The sequence below is a fragment of the Phyllobates terribilis genome, unplaced genomic scaffold (genome assembly GCF_046119375.1).
Source record: "Phyllobates terribilis strain yellow unplaced genomic scaffold, ASM4611937v1 Scaffold_7__3_contigs__length_470593459, whole genome shotgun sequence".
In the NCBI taxonomy this organism is placed as follows: Eukaryota; Metazoa; Chordata; class Amphibia; order Anura; family Dendrobatidae; genus Phyllobates; species Phyllobates terribilis.
The window spans coordinates 243,219,913-243,240,690 of record NW_027362767.1 but is presented as its reverse complement, the minus strand read 5'-3'; the positions used below and the strand labels follow the sequence as shown (position 1 = coordinate 243,240,690).

General features: G+C 42.7%; 3 protein-coding genes across 5 annotated transcripts in view; 2 read left to right on the top strand and 1 right to left on the bottom strand.

Moving 5' to 3' along the window:
- The window catches only part of SH2D3C (SH2 domain containing 3C), a 51,846-nt gene extending 47,989 nt beyond the window's left edge, over window positions 1-3,857 (bottom strand). The window contains exon 1 of the mRNA XM_073640027.1: window positions 3,492-3,857. Within this exon, the coding sequence (XP_073496128.1) occupies window positions 3,492-3,561 (70 nt within the window). The 5' untranslated portion in view covers window positions 3,562-3,857. The remainder of the gene's footprint in view (window positions 1-3,491) is intronic.
- A 2,320-nt stretch (window positions 3,858-6,177) lies between these two features.
- On the top strand, window positions 6,178-12,482 carry CDK9 (cyclin dependent kinase 9). 2 transcript variants are annotated; one of them, XM_073640026.1, is made up of 7 exons: window positions 6,178-6,589; window positions 6,994-7,075; window positions 8,273-8,363; window positions 10,445-10,611; window positions 10,801-10,972; window positions 11,260-11,408; window positions 11,658-12,482. In XM_073640026.1, the coding sequence occupies exons 1-7, from the start codon at window positions 6,498-6,500 to the stop codon at window positions 12,018-12,020; spliced, it is 1,116 nt and encodes a 371-aa protein (XP_073496127.1). In that variant the 5' UTR covers window positions 6,178-6,497; the 3' UTR covers window positions 12,021-12,482. The 2 variants fall into 2 exon arrangements, with proteins under 2 accessions (XP_073496127.1, XP_073496126.1); XM_073640025.1 differs by having other exon boundaries at window positions 10,433-10,611.
- A 3,021-nt stretch (window positions 12,483-15,503) lies between these two features.
- FPGS (folylpolyglutamate synthase) overlaps window positions 15,504-20,778 on the top strand; it is a 104,003-nt gene continuing 98,728 nt past the window's right edge. The window contains exon 1 of one of the 2 annotated variants that reach the window (XM_073640024.1): window positions 15,504-15,619. In XM_073640024.1, coding sequence (XP_073496125.1) covers window positions 15,599-15,619 — 21 coding nt within the window. In that variant the 5' untranslated portion in view covers window positions 15,504-15,598. Of the gene's footprint in view, window positions 15,620-17,876; window positions 18,040-20,778 lie in introns of those variants that run through there. The other variant, XM_073640023.1, reaches the window with a different exon arrangement.

The following is a 20,778-nucleotide window of genomic DNA, read 5'->3' as shown; positions in this document are numbered from 1 at the left end:
ATTACGGATCATTGCCTTCTTTTGGATCGGTGGAGGGTGTAAGACCGGGGTACACCGGAAAAAGAGTAGTGCTGGCCATTAACGCTAGACGAATGCTGGTGAGCAGGAGGGTGACTACAGAGGTGCAGGGGCTGCAATCGCACCCGGGCCCTGATCTCATTGGCCCATATGAAAAGACCACTATTATTAAATTCCTGTGATATGTGGGGGCCCTGTTGGAGATTTTGCAGAGACCCAAAAGCTTCAAGTTACGCCACTGTCGTTGACATAAACCAATATGTGTTGGGCGACCACCAAGGGAAGCAAAGATGTGAGGCAGCTACTTATCCTCCTTTTTCCTACAGTATGCATGGCTGCAAAAATATTCAGTAAGAACTAATGGGAGATAATATATACAGTTATATGAAAAAGTTTGGGCACCCCTATTAATCTTAAGCTTAATGTTTTCTTAAAATTGGTGTTTTTGCAACAGCTATTTCAGTTTGATATATGTAATAACTGTTGGACACAGTAATGTTTCTGCCTTGAAATGAGGTTTATTGTACTAACAGAAAATGTGCAATCTGCATTCAAACAAAATTTGACAGGTGCATAAGTATGGGCACCCTTATCATTTTCTTGTTTTAAATACTCCTATCTACTTTTTACTGACTTACTAAAGCACTTTTTTTGGTTTTGTAACCTCATTGAGCTTTGAACTTCATAGCCAAGTGTAAGCAATCATGAGAAAAGCTACTTAAAGTGGCCACTTGCAAGTTGTTCTCCTGTTTGAATCTCTTCTGAAGAGTGGCATCATGGGCTCCTCAAAACAACTGTCAAATGATCTGAAAACAAAGATTATTCAACATAGTTGTTCAGGGGAAGGATACAAAAAGCTGTCTCAGAGATTTAACCTGTCAGTTTCCACTGTGAGGAACATAGTAAGGAAATGGAAGAACACAGGGACAGTTCTTGTTAAGGCCAGAAGTGGCAGGCCAAGAAAAACATCAGAAAGGCAGAGAAGAAGAACGGTGAGATCCGTCAAGGACAATCCTCAGACCACCTCCAGAGAGCTGCAGCATCAACTTTCTGCAGATGGTGTCACTGTGCATTGGTAAACTATACAACGCACTTTGCACAAGGAGAAGCTGTATGGGAGAGTGATGCGAAAGAAGCCGTTTCTGCCAGCACTCCACAAACAGAGTCGGCTGAGGTATGCAAAAGCACATTGGGAGAAGCCAATTTCTTTTTGGAAGAAGGTCCTGTGGACTGATGAAACCAAGATTGAGTTGTTTGGTCATACAAAAAGGCGTTATGCATGGAGGCAAAAAAACACAGCATTCCAAGAAAAACACTTGCTACCCACAGTAAAATTTGGTGGAGGTTCCATCATGCTTTGGGGCTGTGTGGCCAATGCCGGCACCGGGAATCTTGTTAAAGTTGAGGGACGCATGGATTCCACTCAGTATCAGCAGATTCTTGACAATAATGTTCAAGAATCAGTGATAAAGTTGAAGTTACGCAGGGGATGGATCTTTCAGCAAGACAATGATCCAAAACACCGCTCCAAATCTACTCAGGCATTCATGCAGAGGAACAATTACAATGTTCTGGAATGGCCATCCCAGTCCCCAGACCTGAATATCATTGAACATCTGTGAGATCATTCGAAGAGGGCTGTCCATGCTCGGCGACCATCAAACTTAACTGAACTGGAATTGTTTTGTAAAGAGGAATGGTCAAAAATACCTTCATCCAGGATCCAGGAACTCATTAAAAGCTACAGGAAGCGACTAGAGGCTGTTATTTTTGCAAAAGGAGGATCTACTAAATATTAATGTCACTTTTCTGGTGAGGTGCCCATACTTATGCACCTGTCAAATTTTGTTTGAATGCAGATTGCACATTTTCTGTTAGTACAATAAACCTCATTTCAAGGCAGAAACATTACTGTTTCCAACAGTTATTACATATATCAAACTGAAATAGCTGTTAGAAAAAACACAAATTTTAAGAAAACATTAAGCTTAAGATTAATAGGGGTGCCCAAACTTTTTCATATAACTGTATGTGTATAGTTTGTCTCAGGGACAAATCTATAGTGGGTTCGTGGGTTGCAGCTGCCCCTTTTGGCCTCTATAAGAAAACCAATACTATTAAACCCCACAGAGGCCCTCATGGAGATGCCACATTGCGGTACCAGACGTTGCAGGTTACGCCACTGGATAATCCAATCAGAACATATTGGGGTATCTAATATAAATTCCCATGGTCTGTGAATTTATGTCATAAACCTGTTGTCGAAAATGATTCATTTTGTGAACGTCCCCAGTATTATCTGATCTGCGTATCACCGAGCTGATTGATATCCATACAGGCCACTCCTGTCTAATCACACACAGAATATGGAGTGAGACCTTATCAGAGTGGAGAAACTACAACCCAATCAGACAGGTTCCCCGATAATGGATTATACAGACTGAGGCCGGAGCTCGGCTTTAGCTGTAATATGGCATTTATAGTAGTCATTGGAGGACACAGACAGAAAAGGGCCCGTGTGCAAGAACTACTGTATATATGGGCCCTTTGCAGCCTAAGAGCTCCTGCATTGGAGGTAGAAATGGGCCCCCTTACCTCTTGGGTGGTGGCCCCTGATAGGGGTCTATAGGGCCCGGCAGTCTATCTGAAAAAGGATTTGGTGTGAACGATATATTAGGGAATTGCTATTAATGCAGTTTCCTAATATTTTATGCACAATACAATTTTATACGAAAGATATCCAGGTCAGTCCACTGACGTCTGTATTCCTATTTCTCCGCTGACCTCACTCACGATGGAGATGGAAACTCTACACCGTGTTTTCTTCTTCTGCTCTCCATAGAAAAGCCACAAAGTGATTGATTTTGCTCAGAGGTTTCGTACAAGACAACACATAGTAAGGACAGAACTGGCAGAATATCAGGAGATGCCACCATTAAAGCCAGCGCAATAGTTACTGAAGGTCCAACAAAGACGCTGCAGATTCTACAATTATATGACTCCTGGTGAAGATTTTTTGGGTGGTGATAATCAGCTGCCAGATACCTCTGCCATCGCTTATTTTAAGAGGTAGCTAATCCAAATTTGTATAATCCTTGTTACCCCCCCCCCCCAAATGGGAAATGTTGGGCGGCTCTTACATGATCGATGGATGGACTTGTTAGAGAAAAAGAACAATGTGCCACACAAATAAGTGCAGAAGGATGTGGTCTACTGCAGGCCTTTCGAAAAGGAGAGAGACCCCCAACAAACCTTTGTTCATCCACTCAAGGAAGGATGGCTGGCCTCTCCTCGCCGAAGCCAAAAGACTCACATCTAAAGGCGAAAACATGGGGTCGCCCGAGGGTGAGGAACCTGAGGGTCACAATCACACGCCCAGAACTGCAGTCGGGAGACCCCGATAAGTCCTCCTCTCATGTAATGTGCTGTCGTTTATCAATAAATGACATGCTAAGGTGTAGTTTAATACTTACTGAATTTTTTGTTGCTGGGTTTCTTTGCTCCGTCGCCCATCTCGGCCACTTTGGCTGAAGCTTCTGACATTTGTTGTACCTGTTGCACACGGCTCTCGCCCCGCAGCTCTGTAGTAAGTTACTCAGATCACTACTGTCAGCCTGCGGTCTGGTGAACAGCCCTTTAACCACATGATGGGTTGTGATGTAGGGTGCAGGATAATGCTGAGAAAGATGTCTATCTGGAAGGTGGGAACTTTTCTTTGAAAATGTAAATGACCTCCCTCCTCCTTGTCTTGCACAGGAGCTCAATAGAATAGTGATCTGCATACTATGCACCCCATAGTGGCTGAAGGTAAGAGGGGCTCACTGACTGTCATCTGTGTAACCCAACCCTTGGTGTAAATATTCACTTCCGCTTTTTTGGGGTTTCCTGTGAGATCTTTAGCATAAGAGAAGATGACAGGCCACCGAAAGCTTTATATAGATTATGTCAGCGGGGACAGAGCAAATTCTGTGGAGGCAAAATAGTAGAGCTTTAGTCTATTTACATAATACCGACATACCGTGCTTACATACTACCACTATACTGTGCATACATACTAACACTATACAGTGCATACATACTACCACGATACTGTGCATATGTAATACCAATATACTGTGCATACATACTACCACTATACTGTGCTTACATAATAGTACCATACATAATACCATCATATTGTGCATATCTAATACCATTATACTGTGCATACATAATAAGACCATACGGTGAATATATAATACCACCATACCATGCATACATAATACCGCCATACAGTACATATGTAATGCTGCCATACTGTGCATTCATAATACAACTATACTATGCATATGTAATAAGACCATACGGTGCTTATAGTTTCACCATAATGTGCATACATAATACCACTATACTGCGAATATCTAATACCACTATACTGTGCTTACATAATAGTACCATACATAATACCATCATATTCTGCATATCTAATACCACTATACTGTGCATACATAATAAGACCACACTGTGCACACATAATACCATAATAAAGAGCATACATATTAATGCCATACTGTGCATACCTAGTGCTTACATAATGGTGCCATACTGTGCATTCATATCCCCATACTGTTCTTGCTAAATAGTGCCATACTGTGCATACATAATACCACCATACAGCGCCTACATAACACTGTCATAATGTGCATGTCTAATACCACTATACTGCGCATACATAATACCACTATACTGTGCTTACATAATAGTGCCATACTGTGCATACCCAATACCAACTTAATGGTAACATACTGTGCATATCTAAAACCACTATACTGTGCACATATAATACCACCATACTGTGCTTGCATAGTAGTGCCATACTGTGCAAATATAATACCAATCAGTGCCTAGATAATAGCGTGGTACTGTGCATATCTACTGCCATCATACAGTACCTAGATAATAGTGCTAGAACTGTATTTGACAAAGTGCTATAAATCGTCATACTGATTTTTAGCAGGGGATATATTCTTCTCTAAGTGCTCTGCAGAACAGCTAGTAAAGTGATTCAGAGGAAGCGCTGCAGCAGCTGAGGCACCGTTATCATTTATATATATATACAGCTGCAGTAGAAGCTCTCAGGTGGGACACTGGCTGACATCAGAATACTGACCTCTAGTGGCCACATTATAAAGTGCCATACTGTGCTGACCTAATATCATTACACACCATACAGAGCACATAAAGCCACCGTAGTGTGTGTAATTACTACTCACTCCACTTAATAATACCGCCATACAGTGCATGACCATTACATAGCATAAATGCCACATATACGCAGACACACACTATACAGATCATCATACAAAAGCTACGCAACCCCGGTCCTGGTGGTTCTAGGTGATTTGCAAATATAACCCCTTTCCACAGCAGCCAAGTTTTTTTTCATTTCTGTCTTCCAAGTGCACAAATGCCTCGCTGGTCACTGCTGGACTCTGCATGCGACTAGGGGTTTGTACTCCATTCTGCTCATGCATACACAAAATACTTTGGCCTGGTGGTTTGAGCTATCAGTGGGGGTCCAGGCACCCAGACTCCAGGGCTGTGTAAGGGGCTACAATATATCAAAAGATTAAAGCCCTGATTCATCATTTGTATGCTTTTAAAGGGCTATTCCCCTCTTTATGGTTGGATATATTTGGATAGAGCTCGTAGAAACACAAAATTCTGCAATTTACTGCTTATTAAAATTTACAGCCGTTCTTGAGAAATTAACAATTCTCTTTTGTTTACAGCTTGATGCCTAGGAGACCGACCGCCGCTGCTGCTGTCTAGGAGACCGACCGCCGCTGCTGCTGTCTAGCTTGTAAGCACTGCACAGTAATAAAAAAAATAAATTATGCAAAAAAATAACGGGAAATGCCCTTCCCCGCCCCCCCAAAAAATAAAAATGTAAAAACAAAAACACCCATTTTCCGCTATAAAAGCTTCATCGCGACAAAATAAATAAATTGGGCTCTCAAAAAAAAAAAAAGAAGCCCAAAGAGTTGGGCAAAACAATTTGCAGGAGTAAAATTTGCGATGAGTAAAGTGAGTGCCAGCTGCTGAGCACCGCCTGCACTGACTACCCACACAGAAAGAGCCCGCCCAGCGCCAGTGATTTCATCTAAAGACAAGCCCCGCCTCTTCCGGTTCCACTTCCGCCCTTCGCTGTTGCCCCACTTCCGGTGTTCTTTGCTCTGGAGGTTGTGCATGTTTCGTTCTCCCGGACGGTGCTCGGACGTGACTACTAAGGCAGGATAACACCCGATTCCCCGGTTTACCGCACTTGCCTCCTTTTAGCGCTTTTATTTCGATTGTCTGCGAAGCTCCTAGAGGCCTCCAGCCTGAACTCCTCCGCTCAGCACCGGGAGAGGCCGGGGGTCGGCGGCCTGTGCCCGGAATCAGATACCCGCGGGCCGTCCGGGGCTGAGCCTCCGCCCTCGTCCTCCACGGTCTCCGCCATGGCGAAGAACTACGACTCGCTGGAGTTTCCTTACTGCGATGAGGTCTCCAAGTACGAGCGGCTGGCCAAGATCGGTCAGGGGACGTTCGGGTGAGTGATGGGTGGGGATGGCGGCAGCTTCAGTAGGAAACTCATTAGATTCTTTGCAAGAATGTTGCATGTGGGGGGAGACCAGGTTAGATTCAGGTGCTGACTGTGTACATGCCTGCTCTTTACAGAGGTGCCAGGGGATCTGTGAGGGTCCGACCTCAGGCCCCATCCCCCCCTCCGCAGACCCTGAGAAATGTCCCTATGTGAGTGCATCGGTATTGTTTATGTGCGATCACTGCGCCATTCACTTCTGATTGCCATTGGGGTTGCCCCATAGAAGTGAATGGAGCAGTAGTCTTCTATCCGCCCCATTGAACATGCCCTAGGTGTCTGTGTGTAGTAATCTCACATGTCGGTGCGGTGCTGCCCCTGACCCGCTGCTTCTGGTATCTTTTTCTCTTTAGGGAAGTGTTTAAGGCCAAACATCGACAGACGGGGAAGAAAGTGGCGCTGAAAAAAGTTCTGATGGAGAATGAGAAAGAAGGGGTAAGTGGAGAGCTGGAATGTGTGGGATCATCACTCCATGTAATGACTTAGGCTATGTTCACATTTTCCTTTTTTTTTTTTTTACTGCTTTTTTTTTCTGCAGCCAGAACCTGATCTCTTGGCAGAAAAAAAAGCTGCAGGTTTTGCTGGCTTTTTTTGGTGCTTTTCTTGCTGTGTTTTGCTGCATTTTTCAGGATCCCAAAGTTCAACTTTGCCTCCATCATACAAACATGAACAATGCAAGGTGTTAGGTCACCAATGCAAGACATATGTGAAACCATGAGATTTTTATGTTTGAAAAAATAGTGGCAATTCTGAACTTTTTTGAGTTTTTCATTAAAAAAATGCATAATTGCAAATTTAAAAACAATGGAGGGAGCTGAATTGTTCGGGAATAGTTTACCTAAGACATTGGCTGAGCATTGAGTAGGTCGGGCACTGTTTACTTTCACACACTGGTCAGGGCTATTGCCTTGGTCAGACATTGTTCTCTTTAACACTTTGGTCGGCCATTAAATTGCTCAGGCTTAGTTTACTTTATCACATATCACTAATTTAATTAAACTGTACTAATCCTCACTGCAATCTCAGGTGACTAGACTAAGATGTTATGGTGTAAACTTGGGAAAATCACAAAAATAAATGAGTTTCACGTCTGCTGTACCTGCTTTTTTTCACTAAAAATGCTGCAAAAACCAATGGCAACATTTTTTGCACTTATAGTTTTCTATGGGTGAAACAATGCTGCAAAAAAACACTGAAATAATTGACATGCTGCAGTTTAAAAACAAAAAAAACAGAAGATTTCCAATTAAGTCAGGAATAAAACAAGCATGTGCATGAATTTCTGAAATCTCATAGTTTTTCTGTTACTGTAAAACGCTACTTTTAATTTGGATAAAAAATGCAACTTATGAACGTAGTCTTAAAGGGAACCTGTCCCGTTCTACATGCAGTCCGATCTGCGGCCAGCACGGTACAGAGCAGGAGAAGCCGAACGGATTTAAACATTTATTGTGGGAAAAGATTCAGTATAACATGTAATTCATTCATTGTGATCCCTGGTAGTTGTAGGAGTCCAGTGGGTGGTCCGTTAGTGATAGATGGTAGACTGACAATCACTGAGTAGCCCTGCCCACTGACGGCGTATTGATTACTGACCAGTTACAGGAGGCATAACTATTTTTTCCTCTCCAGTTCCCGATCACCGCTCTTCGCGAAATCAAAATTCTTCAGCTCCTGAAACATGAAAATGTTGTGAACCTCATTGAGATCTGCAGGACAAAAGGTACAGAATATTCTGTGCTTCCGGGGGTGCATGCTCAGACTTCTGCATGTTTTCTTTAAGTGCTTGGCATCGAGGTGACCCTGGTGAGCGCGGTCACTAAATGATTCCTATATAGACTCTATTAAGTGCCAGCAGTTAAAGGGTTTCTTTTTGGGACTGCTATATTTCCTAGAAAACATCTTATAATGAATCGGTCAGGCTACGTTCATTGTGATCTGATTTGTTGTGGATTTTGCGGTCAGCCTGTACATACATGGGGTTTCCGCATCAGTAATTTCTGGCCTATTCTGCACGGATCACCCTCACATGGAGCTACGGAGATCATACGGATCCACTGCTCGCGAAGAACATACTTTAAAGGGGTAGTATGGAATCTGTCCAAAATAATAAAATCAGGCATACTCTCAAGCTCCATCCCCAGCTCCGGTTGGACAGAAAACAATGACTTCCCATTCTTCAGTCTGGCTGCAGCGGTCAGGTAACTAAAACAATCACAAGCCTCAGTGGTCAGGTGGCCTAAAAACGGGATGTTGTCACTTCCTGTTCCGGAGCAAACTTCAAGCAGATGAGTATGGCTGATTTTTCCTACCATCCTCACCTCCAATACTTTATTTTTCTGATGCCACACAATGGCTTTAAGTTGCCCTATTTAAAACTTAAGGGCAGAATTTTTTTTTTTTGCCTCTGTTTGCTAACATAGGACAAAAAGCCAGTGTGAACGCAGCCGAACAGATATCTTATGTTTCCAAAATAATAAAACCTTACCATGTACTATATGGCATCCCCCTTAAATAATATAATCATATGGTGGTGTGATCGCCTCGTCTTTGCACTTTGATACCGTCCCCTCATCTACATGTTATAAAGAAAATGTAGCAGTCCTGAAAAATCAATTTAATTGTATTTTGTTTCCTGCTTGCATTCTTCTAAAATGTATATAGGAAAGTTGTGCACAGGGAGGTGTAGATTAAAGTGGATCTCCGGGCATCTAATATAGATGACCTGTCTAGAGATAAGAGGATTCAATTCCATCGGCCAGGTCAGTGACTTGGTACCCCCGGACGGGAGCCCTGTGAATCTCCTTACCTCCCGGCTCTGCTTTCGATTAGCTGGGCTGGCTCGACGTCATCATTGCAGCGGGACAAATGCGATTTCACACCAGCCCGACAAGATTACTGGCCTTGCCGATGGACTGGAGTCCTCAGGATAGGTCTTTAAGACTGGGTTAAGACCCAGACCCCCCTCCCACCTATCAGCATTGGCTGCAGCCGGGGGGAGGGGGGCCACTGATTGTGTAGCTCCATCTGCTGGCGACAGCTGCACGGCGCAGCCGCAGCTAATCGCAGCCGCAGCTAATCGCAGCCGCAGCTAATCGCAGCTGATGGTGGGCGCGATCCCCACTGATCTTGACAATCATTAATAGTTGCCGGACATCATGTTTCAGTGTGCACAGTACCTATAACTCTTTAGAAGAGCGCAGGCAGATGTGAGGACTGTGCACACTGTGAAATTTGTGCGGCCATGATACAGTCTGCATGTGTTTCCGTACTGATACTGACACATCACTATCCCTTACTAGGTAGTGATGCAATACTCTATATTAGTGGGATGTGGTAGTCTGTGCCGTCTGTGCTCTGGCACTGTAAGGGTTTACATCACTAACGAACCTAATCAAGACCAATGTGTAATGGTGGATATGAAGCGTCCGGTATTATAGAAGATCCAAATTGGTGGAGGAAAATATGTAAAATGCAAGATGAAATTCTGCAGCAGCAGAACTGTCTGTTCACCACATATACGTGTACAATGCCATCATTACATTGAGGGGGTGAGAGATTGAAGAAAATATTGGTCTTGGTTAGTTTTGCCATATATTAAAGTGCATCTGTCGCCTGCCGCAGCCATTTTCGGGTTGGGTGGTGGGGGGTGCTGTCTATTATTTAATGTCACGTTGCTGGCATTGCCTATAGCTGCCGTGTACAGGCGACAGGTACGCTTTAACCAATGCTCCATGTATAAGCTTCTGCTGTGAGTGTCAGAACCTTTCCGAGACTCTCTTGCCCACCTAGTTTCTCCCACAGCGAACCAGTATAATAGATACAAAGGAAGCATCTTCTTGGTGTTTGATTTCTGTGAGCACGACCTAGCGGGGCTGCTGAGCAACACGCACGTCAAGTTCACACTCTCCGAGATCAAGAAAGTCATGCAAATGCTCCTCAACGGCCTGTACTACATCCACAGGAACAAGGTGAGGCTTGCCTTCTGCTCTCGTAGGGTCTGTACCCATCTAAGTCGTCGGGCATTATCTGTAGAGTCCAGGAGAACTGTCGCTGGGTAAACAGATGATGGTGACCTATTGCATATTGATTAATGTTTCGTTTTTTAATGTTTTTACAGTTTTTTTTTTTCTTTTTTTTTTTTTTTTTAACCAATGTAGATCCTTCACAGAGACATGAAAGCTGCAAATGTTCTTATCACCAGAGATGGGGTCCTGAAACTCGCTGATTTTGGCCTAGCAAGGGCATTTAGCCTCGCCAAAAACAGCCAGCCGAACAGATACACTAATCGGGTGGTCACACTTTGGTACCGGCCCCCTGAGCTGCTGCTAGGTAAGTTCCTATTGTCTGAGAAGAAGCGAGAAGCCCCTTTTGACTGTGCAGAAAGTTTGCCCAAACTTTTAGAATCCCGAAAACTTTAGAATCCCGAAAACTTTTAGAATCCCGAAAACTTTTAGAATCCCGAAAACTTTTAGAATCCCGAAAACTTTTAGAATCCCGAAAACTTTTAGAATCCCGAAAACTTTTCCAACCTGAGGGTTTTACTTAATACAGGATTTTAGTAGATTGGCCATTAGTAGATTTGTAATTTATTTATTTTTTTAAAATTTTACCTACAGGTGAACGAATCTATGGACCACCCATTGATTTATGGGGTGCTGGATGCATCATGGCAGAAATGTGGACCAGAAGCCCAATCATGCAGGGAAACACAGAGCAACATCAGCTGACCCTCATCAGCCAGTTGTGTGGCTCCATTACTCCTGAGGTTAGTATTGGTTGTGATTTTAGGAAACCCAAAAGCTGATGACAGGCTGGCCTGCTTAAAATTACAGACTAGGGTGAAAGTCCTAGATTGGAGGAACGCTCTTGTCCAACCCCGCAGTGCCTTTACCGTGATCATCATGGAAGCATGGCGCTGCCTATAGGTTTTCTTTCATAAAGCTGTGGGGACGTAAGGGAAGAGATGGGATTACTTTACAAAACTTCATTATCATCCTGTCGCTCTTATTTGCAGGTTTGGCCAAATGTGGATAAATATGAACTGTACCAAAAATTGGAACTACCAAAAGGTCAAAAGAGGAAAGTAAAGGAAAGGTTAAAGGCGTACGTGAAAGACGCCTACGCTCTCGACCTCATAGACAAGTTGCTCGTCTTGGATCCAGCACAGAGAATCGATAGCGACGATGCCCTCAACCATGACTTCTTCTGGTCTGACCCCATGCCCTCCGACTTGAAGAACATGCTTTCTACTCACAACCAGTCCATGTTTGAGTATTTGGCGCCTCCTCGGCGAAGAGGTGGTCACATGCCCCAGCAACCAGCCAATCAGGGAAGGAACCCTGCCACAAACCAATCAGAATTTGAACGGGTATTTTGAGGCCATTATTAATAGAATAGGATCTATCCTGGTACACATCGGCCCATTGTGTAGAGAGGAGTAACCATCAGAGCTTATCCACCTAGCTCATTTCACACATTTGTAGAACCGATATGTTGCTTGGATTAATCCGTAATCTAGAATAAAGCGAAAATGTGGTATCCGGTAAAGACGCTTTCCTGTATCATGGAAGTCTATCCTAATGATTAGCACCTTGGCACTGTGTGCCACCCAGAGCTGATCCGCCCGCTGCAAATGGACTGAGTTTCCTTCTTACATTATCTTATTGCATATGTTCGTATCTGACATGGCTGAAATCTTCTCCTTCACGGGATTGCAAATAATGGCCATAATGTTCACGCCAATGAGTAGAAACCGTTGCATCGATAACAGTAATTTGGTCTCGTTTTATTTTTTATTTCTATTTGTATGTGAGAGATGTTATTAAATAGTCTCATCTTACTCCTTGTCTTGTTCTTACTCCTCATTGTCACTCTCTGTGGCGATGGTGTTGATTGGGTTCCAGACATGATCTCTCAGTGGTAGGGATCACGAGTCCTAACTCATCCAGACATCCATTCTTCACGTCTATCTGTGGTTTTCACATATTGTACTTGTCACCTTGTACGTCTGTAGTCTTTATATTGATTGAACATATGAAAGGTACATACATACAAAAGGAACATAAATTAGTGACTACACAAGATTACAAAAGATTTTTTTTCTTGAGCTATTAACATTGCTATATAAAGAAAACGACATGTTCCAGGATACCTTTTACAGACAACTCTGCGGTACTGCGATGGGCTCCAATGACGCACCTCCATATGCAAATACCTACATGGCATGGTTTGAGAAGGAATTCATATACAGCAATTTGCTTTTTCAGAATCATTGTATATCTTGGCGCTGATTTATAGATGCCTTTTTTTTTTTTTGCTTATGGAGTTACGACATTCAGAACATATATAATTTTGTAGAGTATATCAACTCCGTGTGGACACAATTGAAATTAACCATCAACCATAGTACTGAATAAGTATTTTTATTATACAATGGTATTACAAAACGATGACCATACCCTATTACTGATTTATTCAGATAACCCACAGATAGAAATAATATTTTACGCTATTCAAGCAACCATTCTCCACCTTTGAAGAGATCTTTACCCCATTCACAATATCAAAGGGTTCGTAGAATAGTATCTGACACACAGAAGTTAGAACTTAGAGTAGATGAAATGACGGTGAAGTTTAAAAGTCAGGGTTACCCAGAGAAAAGCGATAAAACAACCAATAGTATTGTAAAATTTGATGAAAAAAAGAATGCCATTTGTTAATAAATACCATCCGCGGTCACACCTGATCCATAAGGTTTTGTGAAAACCTTGGAATGTGCTTACTCAGTCCTAACATTACTGAATTTCAATCTCCTCCACTAATATGTCATCGTAGATCAGACAATGTTAGGGACAAATTGGCACGTGTCGACTTGCGCAGTAATAAAGAAAACAGACCAGAGATTTTTGATAACGCCAAAAATTGGTACATTTCCCTGCCTAGATTGGGTACACTGCTCTAGCGTTACTACAGGTGAATATTTCCATCATCCTCGCACTGGTGAATCATAAAATCAATAATTTTTATACTTGTGACAATAATTTTGTTCATATTCTTAAATGTCCCTGTTGTGCAGCTTACGTGGGGGGAAACCACATTGAAAATGAGAGAGCTTGTCAAAACAAAAATACACCATTCGACAAAATTTATTATTTTTTTACTCCCAGTGCCTTTCCATTTTGATAAATGCAAACATAATATGTCACAATTACGTTTTCAGATACTAGAACAGGTCCAACAACCACGGGGAGGAAGAAACCCGAATACAGCTACTAATAAAACGCAAAATGTTCTGGATCCACAAATTACAATCAGAACCTCTTGGATTGAATCACGATTATGAAATAAATAACGTTTTGTAATAATTCTAAATATATATATATATATATATATATATATAATCATTCACTACCATTTAATTGCAATTGTTTATTGAATACAACATTAATCAGGATAGAACGAATACTACCATAGCAAAATCAAAATAGTGTTTTTTTTTTTTCTTTAAAAAAAAAAAAGCTCTAAATATCCAGAATGAATGAATGGGCATAAAATATAAGTGATATCTTTATTAGTACACATTTTTGCATTTTTAGCACGTGCCGAACTCCTACAGGTCTAAATAGAATGAAATGAAAACATGCACAATTATAATTCTTGGAAATGTTTGGAATTAATGGGAATATAATTACAGGGGTTTTCCCACAAACAAAAGTTCATTTTAATCACTAGACCACCCCTTTAAATGTCTTTTTCCTTCGGATTGATTGGTATGGGGATTTTTCATGCCTGACTATTGCCCAGCTTATATGTTCAATGAGCACCTGCTACCGACCATAATGTAAACCGTATGAGAATGGGGCTACCATGTGACTGCCTGGCGATGTTTAGCACTGGTTTATTATCATTCATAAGTGACAATCAACTTGCTATATTTATTCTTCGATTGGTAATGTATCTGCCTGTGTAAAAAGGCCCTTAGCTCTAGACTCCACGACTCCAAGATACAAATAGTCTGGGAAGATGGCAGTCTAGTCTATCTTTGTCTGTTATTCTACAGTTGGACGCTAGATGGCAGTCTAATCAGTCTGGTTTTCTTAATGCAATTCTATGGTCTGACACTAGATGGCAGTTAAGCAAAAATGTAAAGAAGAAATGAGTGCCAAATTTGTGGCCTATAGCCCCCTACATCCATGTGCCAGTGTAGGGTAGTCTGTGGTGGACTGAAGGATGTAAGGTAAGCAGGGTTCACATTCATCTATATTTTAGTTAAGTCTGATAGATAACACAACGGGGGTTTGAGTTGCGCCAAATTTTGCAACTTTTTGAAATGTCACACACAAAGAATCAGTCTGAAAACAAACATAAAACAGGATAGCGCATATGAAATAGACTTTAAAAGGCGCCAATAAAGTAATCAATTGGGTGCAAAAAAACTGACGCAAAGGCAATGATGAATCTGGGCCATTATTTTTAGAAAAAGAGTGTTCCCGTATACGGGGAGGCAGGAGAGACGGCTGTTGGGGAAGCGAACATTCTTCCAACGTCTATCTAGTATGTATGGCCGGTTTTACATTGCTCCCCCAAGCATGGCCGGCCATGTGTGTATGGGCCCATAATACTTGTATGCAAAGTTTCCAATAACAAAGGTGTTTTTTGCAATCTTCCTGCTGAAGCTCAGTGTCTCCTACATAATCACCTCTACAAGCACTTGCTGTACAATGGTGCTTGGGTGTGTGATGTACTCTAGGTGCTCGCTGAATCCTGACCAGCAGGTCTGTGGCGCATACTCGCAGATATTTTCTGGAAATGTTCCAATTTTTTTCTTCCTTTATATGTTCATGTCACAGACCTTTGCCTCACTTCACATAATGGGACTGTCATACGCAGCAATAAACCGACAATACACTGCGCAGGATTGCTGTTTGTTGTCGCAATCACGACGTGCCGTCTTCAATGATGGAGTCACGCTTTCAGGTATAATGAGCTATTTAACCCTGTTATTTCCTATGATATTCTGCTTTATGGACGGAGTGCAGTCTCCTGTCAATAACCGCCTGCAGCACAACTTCTTTTGTGAGACTACAACTCTCAACATACCCTGTCAGATGATTCATCCTGCCCAAACCGCCGGCAGGGTAATCACAGCTTTCCTGCATGGTTGCAACAAGATATATTGTTTTCTGAAATGTTCCGGTGTTACAGAGAAGATGTAGTTAGAAGAGACGGCCGGAGACTATAGTGAGAGACGAGACAAGTCCAGCCTGCTCCAGGTGATTGACTGCTCTCTCGCTAAGTACATGCATGGAAGAGACCTGCCAAACCACAAAAGAGGCACGGGGAAAAGCCGCCCAGGACTAGTGTCCTCTCTCCCTATAGCCCCCGGCCAGTCCTTCTAACTATATTTTCCCTGAAACACCGGAGTCATTTAGAGAAAAATATATCTGTCTGCAATCGTGCAGCCGTGCTCTGATCCATGTTTCCCGTGGATTGGGCAGCATCAATCGAGTGACAGGTTCCCTTTAAACCATACATGTCAAACTCTGAAATCTGGCCTGCAGGGTGCTTTTATTTGGCCTTCAACACCAGAACCACCACCTCTATATGGGGCCCATTATTCCGTATGGAGGACTGTGTGGGGCCCATTATACTGTATGGAGCACTGTGTGGGGCACATTATTCTGTATGGAGGACTATGTGGGGCCATTATTCTATATGGAGGACTGTGGTGGGGCCCATTATACTGTATGGAGGACTGTGGGGCCCATTATTCTGTATGGAGGACTATGTGGGGCCCATTATTCTGTATGGAGGACTGTGGGGCACATTATTCTGTATGGAGGACTATGTGGGGCCCATTATTCTGTATGGAGGACTTTGTGGGGCCCATTATTCTGTATGGAGGACTTTGTGGGGCCCATTATACTGTATGGAGGACTATGTGGGATCCATTATACTGTATGGAGTACTATGTATGGCTATTATTCTGTATGGAGGACTATGTGGGGTCCATTATACTGTATGGAGGACTATGTGGGCCCATTGTTCTGTATGGAGGACTATGTGGGGCCCTTTATACTGTATACTGGTTGGCCCCCAACTTTGTCCAAGTTTTTCATTTTCTGATTTCTGTTGTAAAGGAAGGAATCAGAATAGTTACTTGAGATCCTCTGATAAATAAGTGTAGGGTCACCTAAGTTGAAGTCAGTCTGGTGATTGTTTCTGCAGGGGAGATCTATATACCTTTGGCCCAAATTCATCCTTTGCGGTTTTACTAAACTCACTTTTCTTTTATTGACTTGTGATTTTTGCTGCTGTTTTTTGGGGCCAAATTCATCAGAATGGCGCACACGATTCCTGAGTTTTGCGCACACCAAAACATTGTAATTTTTCTGTCTTCAACTGTTTTTGCTACTTTTTTTAGTGGAAAAAGTCACACTTTGTGCAAAAAGTCATAAAAAAATGCACACAAAAAAAAAAAACTGTCTTACATACAATAACTCCAGGGAAGGAAATGACTGAAGTAGAGTTGCACCAAATTTAGTGACTTATGAAAAAAAGTCGCATTTGATGAATCTGCCTAAAACATCTGGAAAAGCCACACTGACATAAAAAAATTAAAAAAAAACAGAAAAGTAACAACTTGAAAAAAGGTGCAAATCATTTAACGAATTTGTCCCAGATTAAAAGATATTCATGCCAAACGACTGGCGGAAATGCAATGATGATTCGGTCCCCATAGATATACTGTATTTATTACAGTTGAGCAAAAACATTGGTCCGGCGTCCAGTCCAGTCCTGGCGTGCCAATGCTGACGTCCAGTCCTCTGTGCCAGCCGGACCTGGGCAGTCTTCACTTTTGTACTTAACTAGACCCTACAGCGACATGACTTTGTGGCGAGATTCCTAGATGACTTGACCTTACGGGGCTGAGAAGGGCAAGAATCGCCCAAGATGCCAGCTGCAGAAGTGATCGGTGCCTTGGTCTGGCTGATGCGGGGAACTGGACTGGATGCCAAACCACTGCAGTGTGAAACTTTTTTCTGAACTATTATTTTTTTTAATTGAACTTCTCGCTGTCAGCTGATAGCCAAGCACTTATTAGTGGCCATCACGCTCTGATGAGCGGCATGCTGGTGATTATCAGGAATCATGCTTTTCCTGGGAGAATACCCTCCGGCTCTGATCCGCACAGCTCCTCCTGCTCCTATACACACCTCTGAAAACTGCTGCCGGGGATTGGATGGGGATCTGCCTCATTGTGAACTTCTCGCAGTGTACAGTACATGGGAGTACTCTGACGCGCTGCCGGGTACTATAACCTTTGGCCCATAGTATTCTGTGACATGTTTACGTCCTGTATGGAACAGCTTACAATGATCAAGTGTCGGCACCAGGTAATAAAAAAAAATGCCCCTTGGGGCAATGTACTAATATGTGTGTATAGGGTTAGTCTTAAAGGGCTGGTTTAGAAATGAGGTTAATTCCTCCAAGAAAGGAACTTTTAATTCTTTTAATGCAGATTTTTTTTTGTTTAAGATGGCAACTCCAGAAACTCCGAAAAACAGATTCGGATCTGACACTGTGTTCTTTTGCTTCTGATTGAGGGAGGCACATTTTCTATGTATAAATACCCTCCTATCTTTTGGCATAAATGCAATAAGGTTCCTATAAAAAAGAGCAAAGTCGGTGGAGCTGGCCGACTGTTATGTGTATGGGGATCTTCCGACTGAAGAAAATAGAATTGCAGGAGTGGAGGAGACCCCTGTCAGTCAAGTAATATTTTAGCACTTCCGCATCACTCCAGGGTAACCCCGGGGATGGTAGATTGTCACTTGCCATGATGAAATCCCATCGCTGCAGGCAGATCGCTAAAATTCACTGGTAGAAAGTCTATTACCATCAGTTCATGCCTTCTCTTGAGCTGTTTAACATGCTCCCACAGACTCATTTGCTTGTCATTTTTCTTAAGGAAAACATTGATTTTGCTCAGTGTTTTTTTTATATCTATTACTCATCCGTTTTTTTTGGTCAGTGTGCTTGTTTTTACCATCAGTGTGGCATTCGCTTATTTTGTAGTACGTTTTTCTTACTCATTAGACCAGAGATCTCAAACTCAAACAAAATGAAAAACTTGGTCAAAGTTGTGGACCAACCAGTATACTGAATAATGGGAGCCACAAAGTCCTCGATACAGAATAATGAGCCCCACAAAATCCTACATACAGAATAATGGGTTCCACATAGTCCTCCATACAGTATAATGGGCCCCACATAGTCGTCCATACAGTATAATGGGCCCCACATAGTCCTCTATACCGAATAATGGGCCCCACATAGTCCTCCATACAGTATACTGGGCCCCACATAGTCCTCTATACAGTATAATGGGCCCGACATAGTCCTCCATACAGCGTAATGGGCCCCACATAGTCCTCCATACAGCGTAATGGGCCCCACATAGTCTTCCATACAGTGTAATGGGCTCCACATAGTCCTCCATACAGAATAATGGGCCCACATTGTCCTCCATACAGTGTAGTGGGCCCCACATAGTCCTCCATACAGCGTAATGGGCCCCACATAGTCCTCCATACAGCATAATGGGCCCCACATAGTCCTCCATACAGCATAATGGGCCCCACATAGTCCTCCATACAGTGTAATGGGCCCCACATAGTCTTCCATACAGTGTAATGGGCTCCACATAGTCCTCCATACAGAATAATGGGCCCACATAGTCCTCCATACAGAATAATGGCCCCACATAGTCCTCCATACAGAATAATGGGCCCACATAGTCCTCCATACAGTATAATGGGCCCACATAGTCCTCCATACAGTGTAGTGGGCCCCACATAGTCCTCCATACAGAATAATGGGCCTGTAGAATCTGCTGAGTTTTGGGGTGCCAGATAATATTAATTAACAAGAGATACTGGATCTTTAAAAGGGGATTTATTACAAATAGGATATTTACATTAACATACATGAGGGAAACCTAACTAAGGGACAAGGGAACAATGTAAGGGAAAAGGTAAAAGGAGAGGGTGGTAGAAGATGGGAAGTGAGAAGAAGAAGAATGATGCCTAACTAGTTTGATGTGCTACCTTTATATCAGTTACACAGTCAGACATGGCCCATACATTGCCCATCCCTGTAACACCTCCAAATAATGGTACCATCCAATCAGGTCACAGTCTTTGAAGTTCTCCAGAAACATTGCACATGGCTGCTGATGCAGACACTCTTCTGAAGGTGGCACTCTTAGGTATAGAATGGGTAAGAGTATCAGAGGTCATACATGATTGCAGTGGTCTTGGTTTTCCTGCTGATGGTGTCTGTTGTATAGCCAAAAGGTCTTTGTATCAAGTGGCCCGAGGACAGGTTCAACTGCATTTTGCTTGGAGATAAGAGGTCAACTTGAAGAACAATGGTTTGTAATCCAAACACCACAGGAGTTATGTACCTTTCAAGAGGCCAGACAAGATGTCCATCTCCCATGTAGGTGCTTTCTTTACTCTATCAATAGAACAAAAGGCACCACACTACAGGACACATAATTGCCTTCCCGCCTCACAGATTTTATGACTCTACAGCACATGGTCAATCTCTTTGATGTAGTCCTTTGATGAACTTTAGTGCTATACAGAGTTTGTGGATCAAATTGTGCGTTCAGTCATTCATATTATACGTACTATAGATATTGTCCATGTTGGGTTCCAACAGGGCCCCACATAGTCCTTCATACAGAATAATGGGTTCCACATAGTCCTCCATACAGAATAATTGGCCCCACAAAGTCCTCCATACAGAACAATGGGCCCACATAGTCCTCCATACAGTATAATGGACCCTACATAGTCCTCCATACAGTATAATGGGCCCCACAAAGTCCTCCATACAGAATAATTACCCCACATAGTCCTCCATACAGAATAATGGGCCCAACAAAGTCCTCCATACAGAATAATGGGCCCCACATAGTCCTCCATACAGAATAATGGGTTCCACGTAGTCCTCCATACAGAATAATGGGTTTCACATAGTCCTACATACAGAATAATGGGCCCCACATAGTCCTCCATACAGTATAATGGCCCCACATAGTCCTCCATGCAGCATAATGGCCCCAC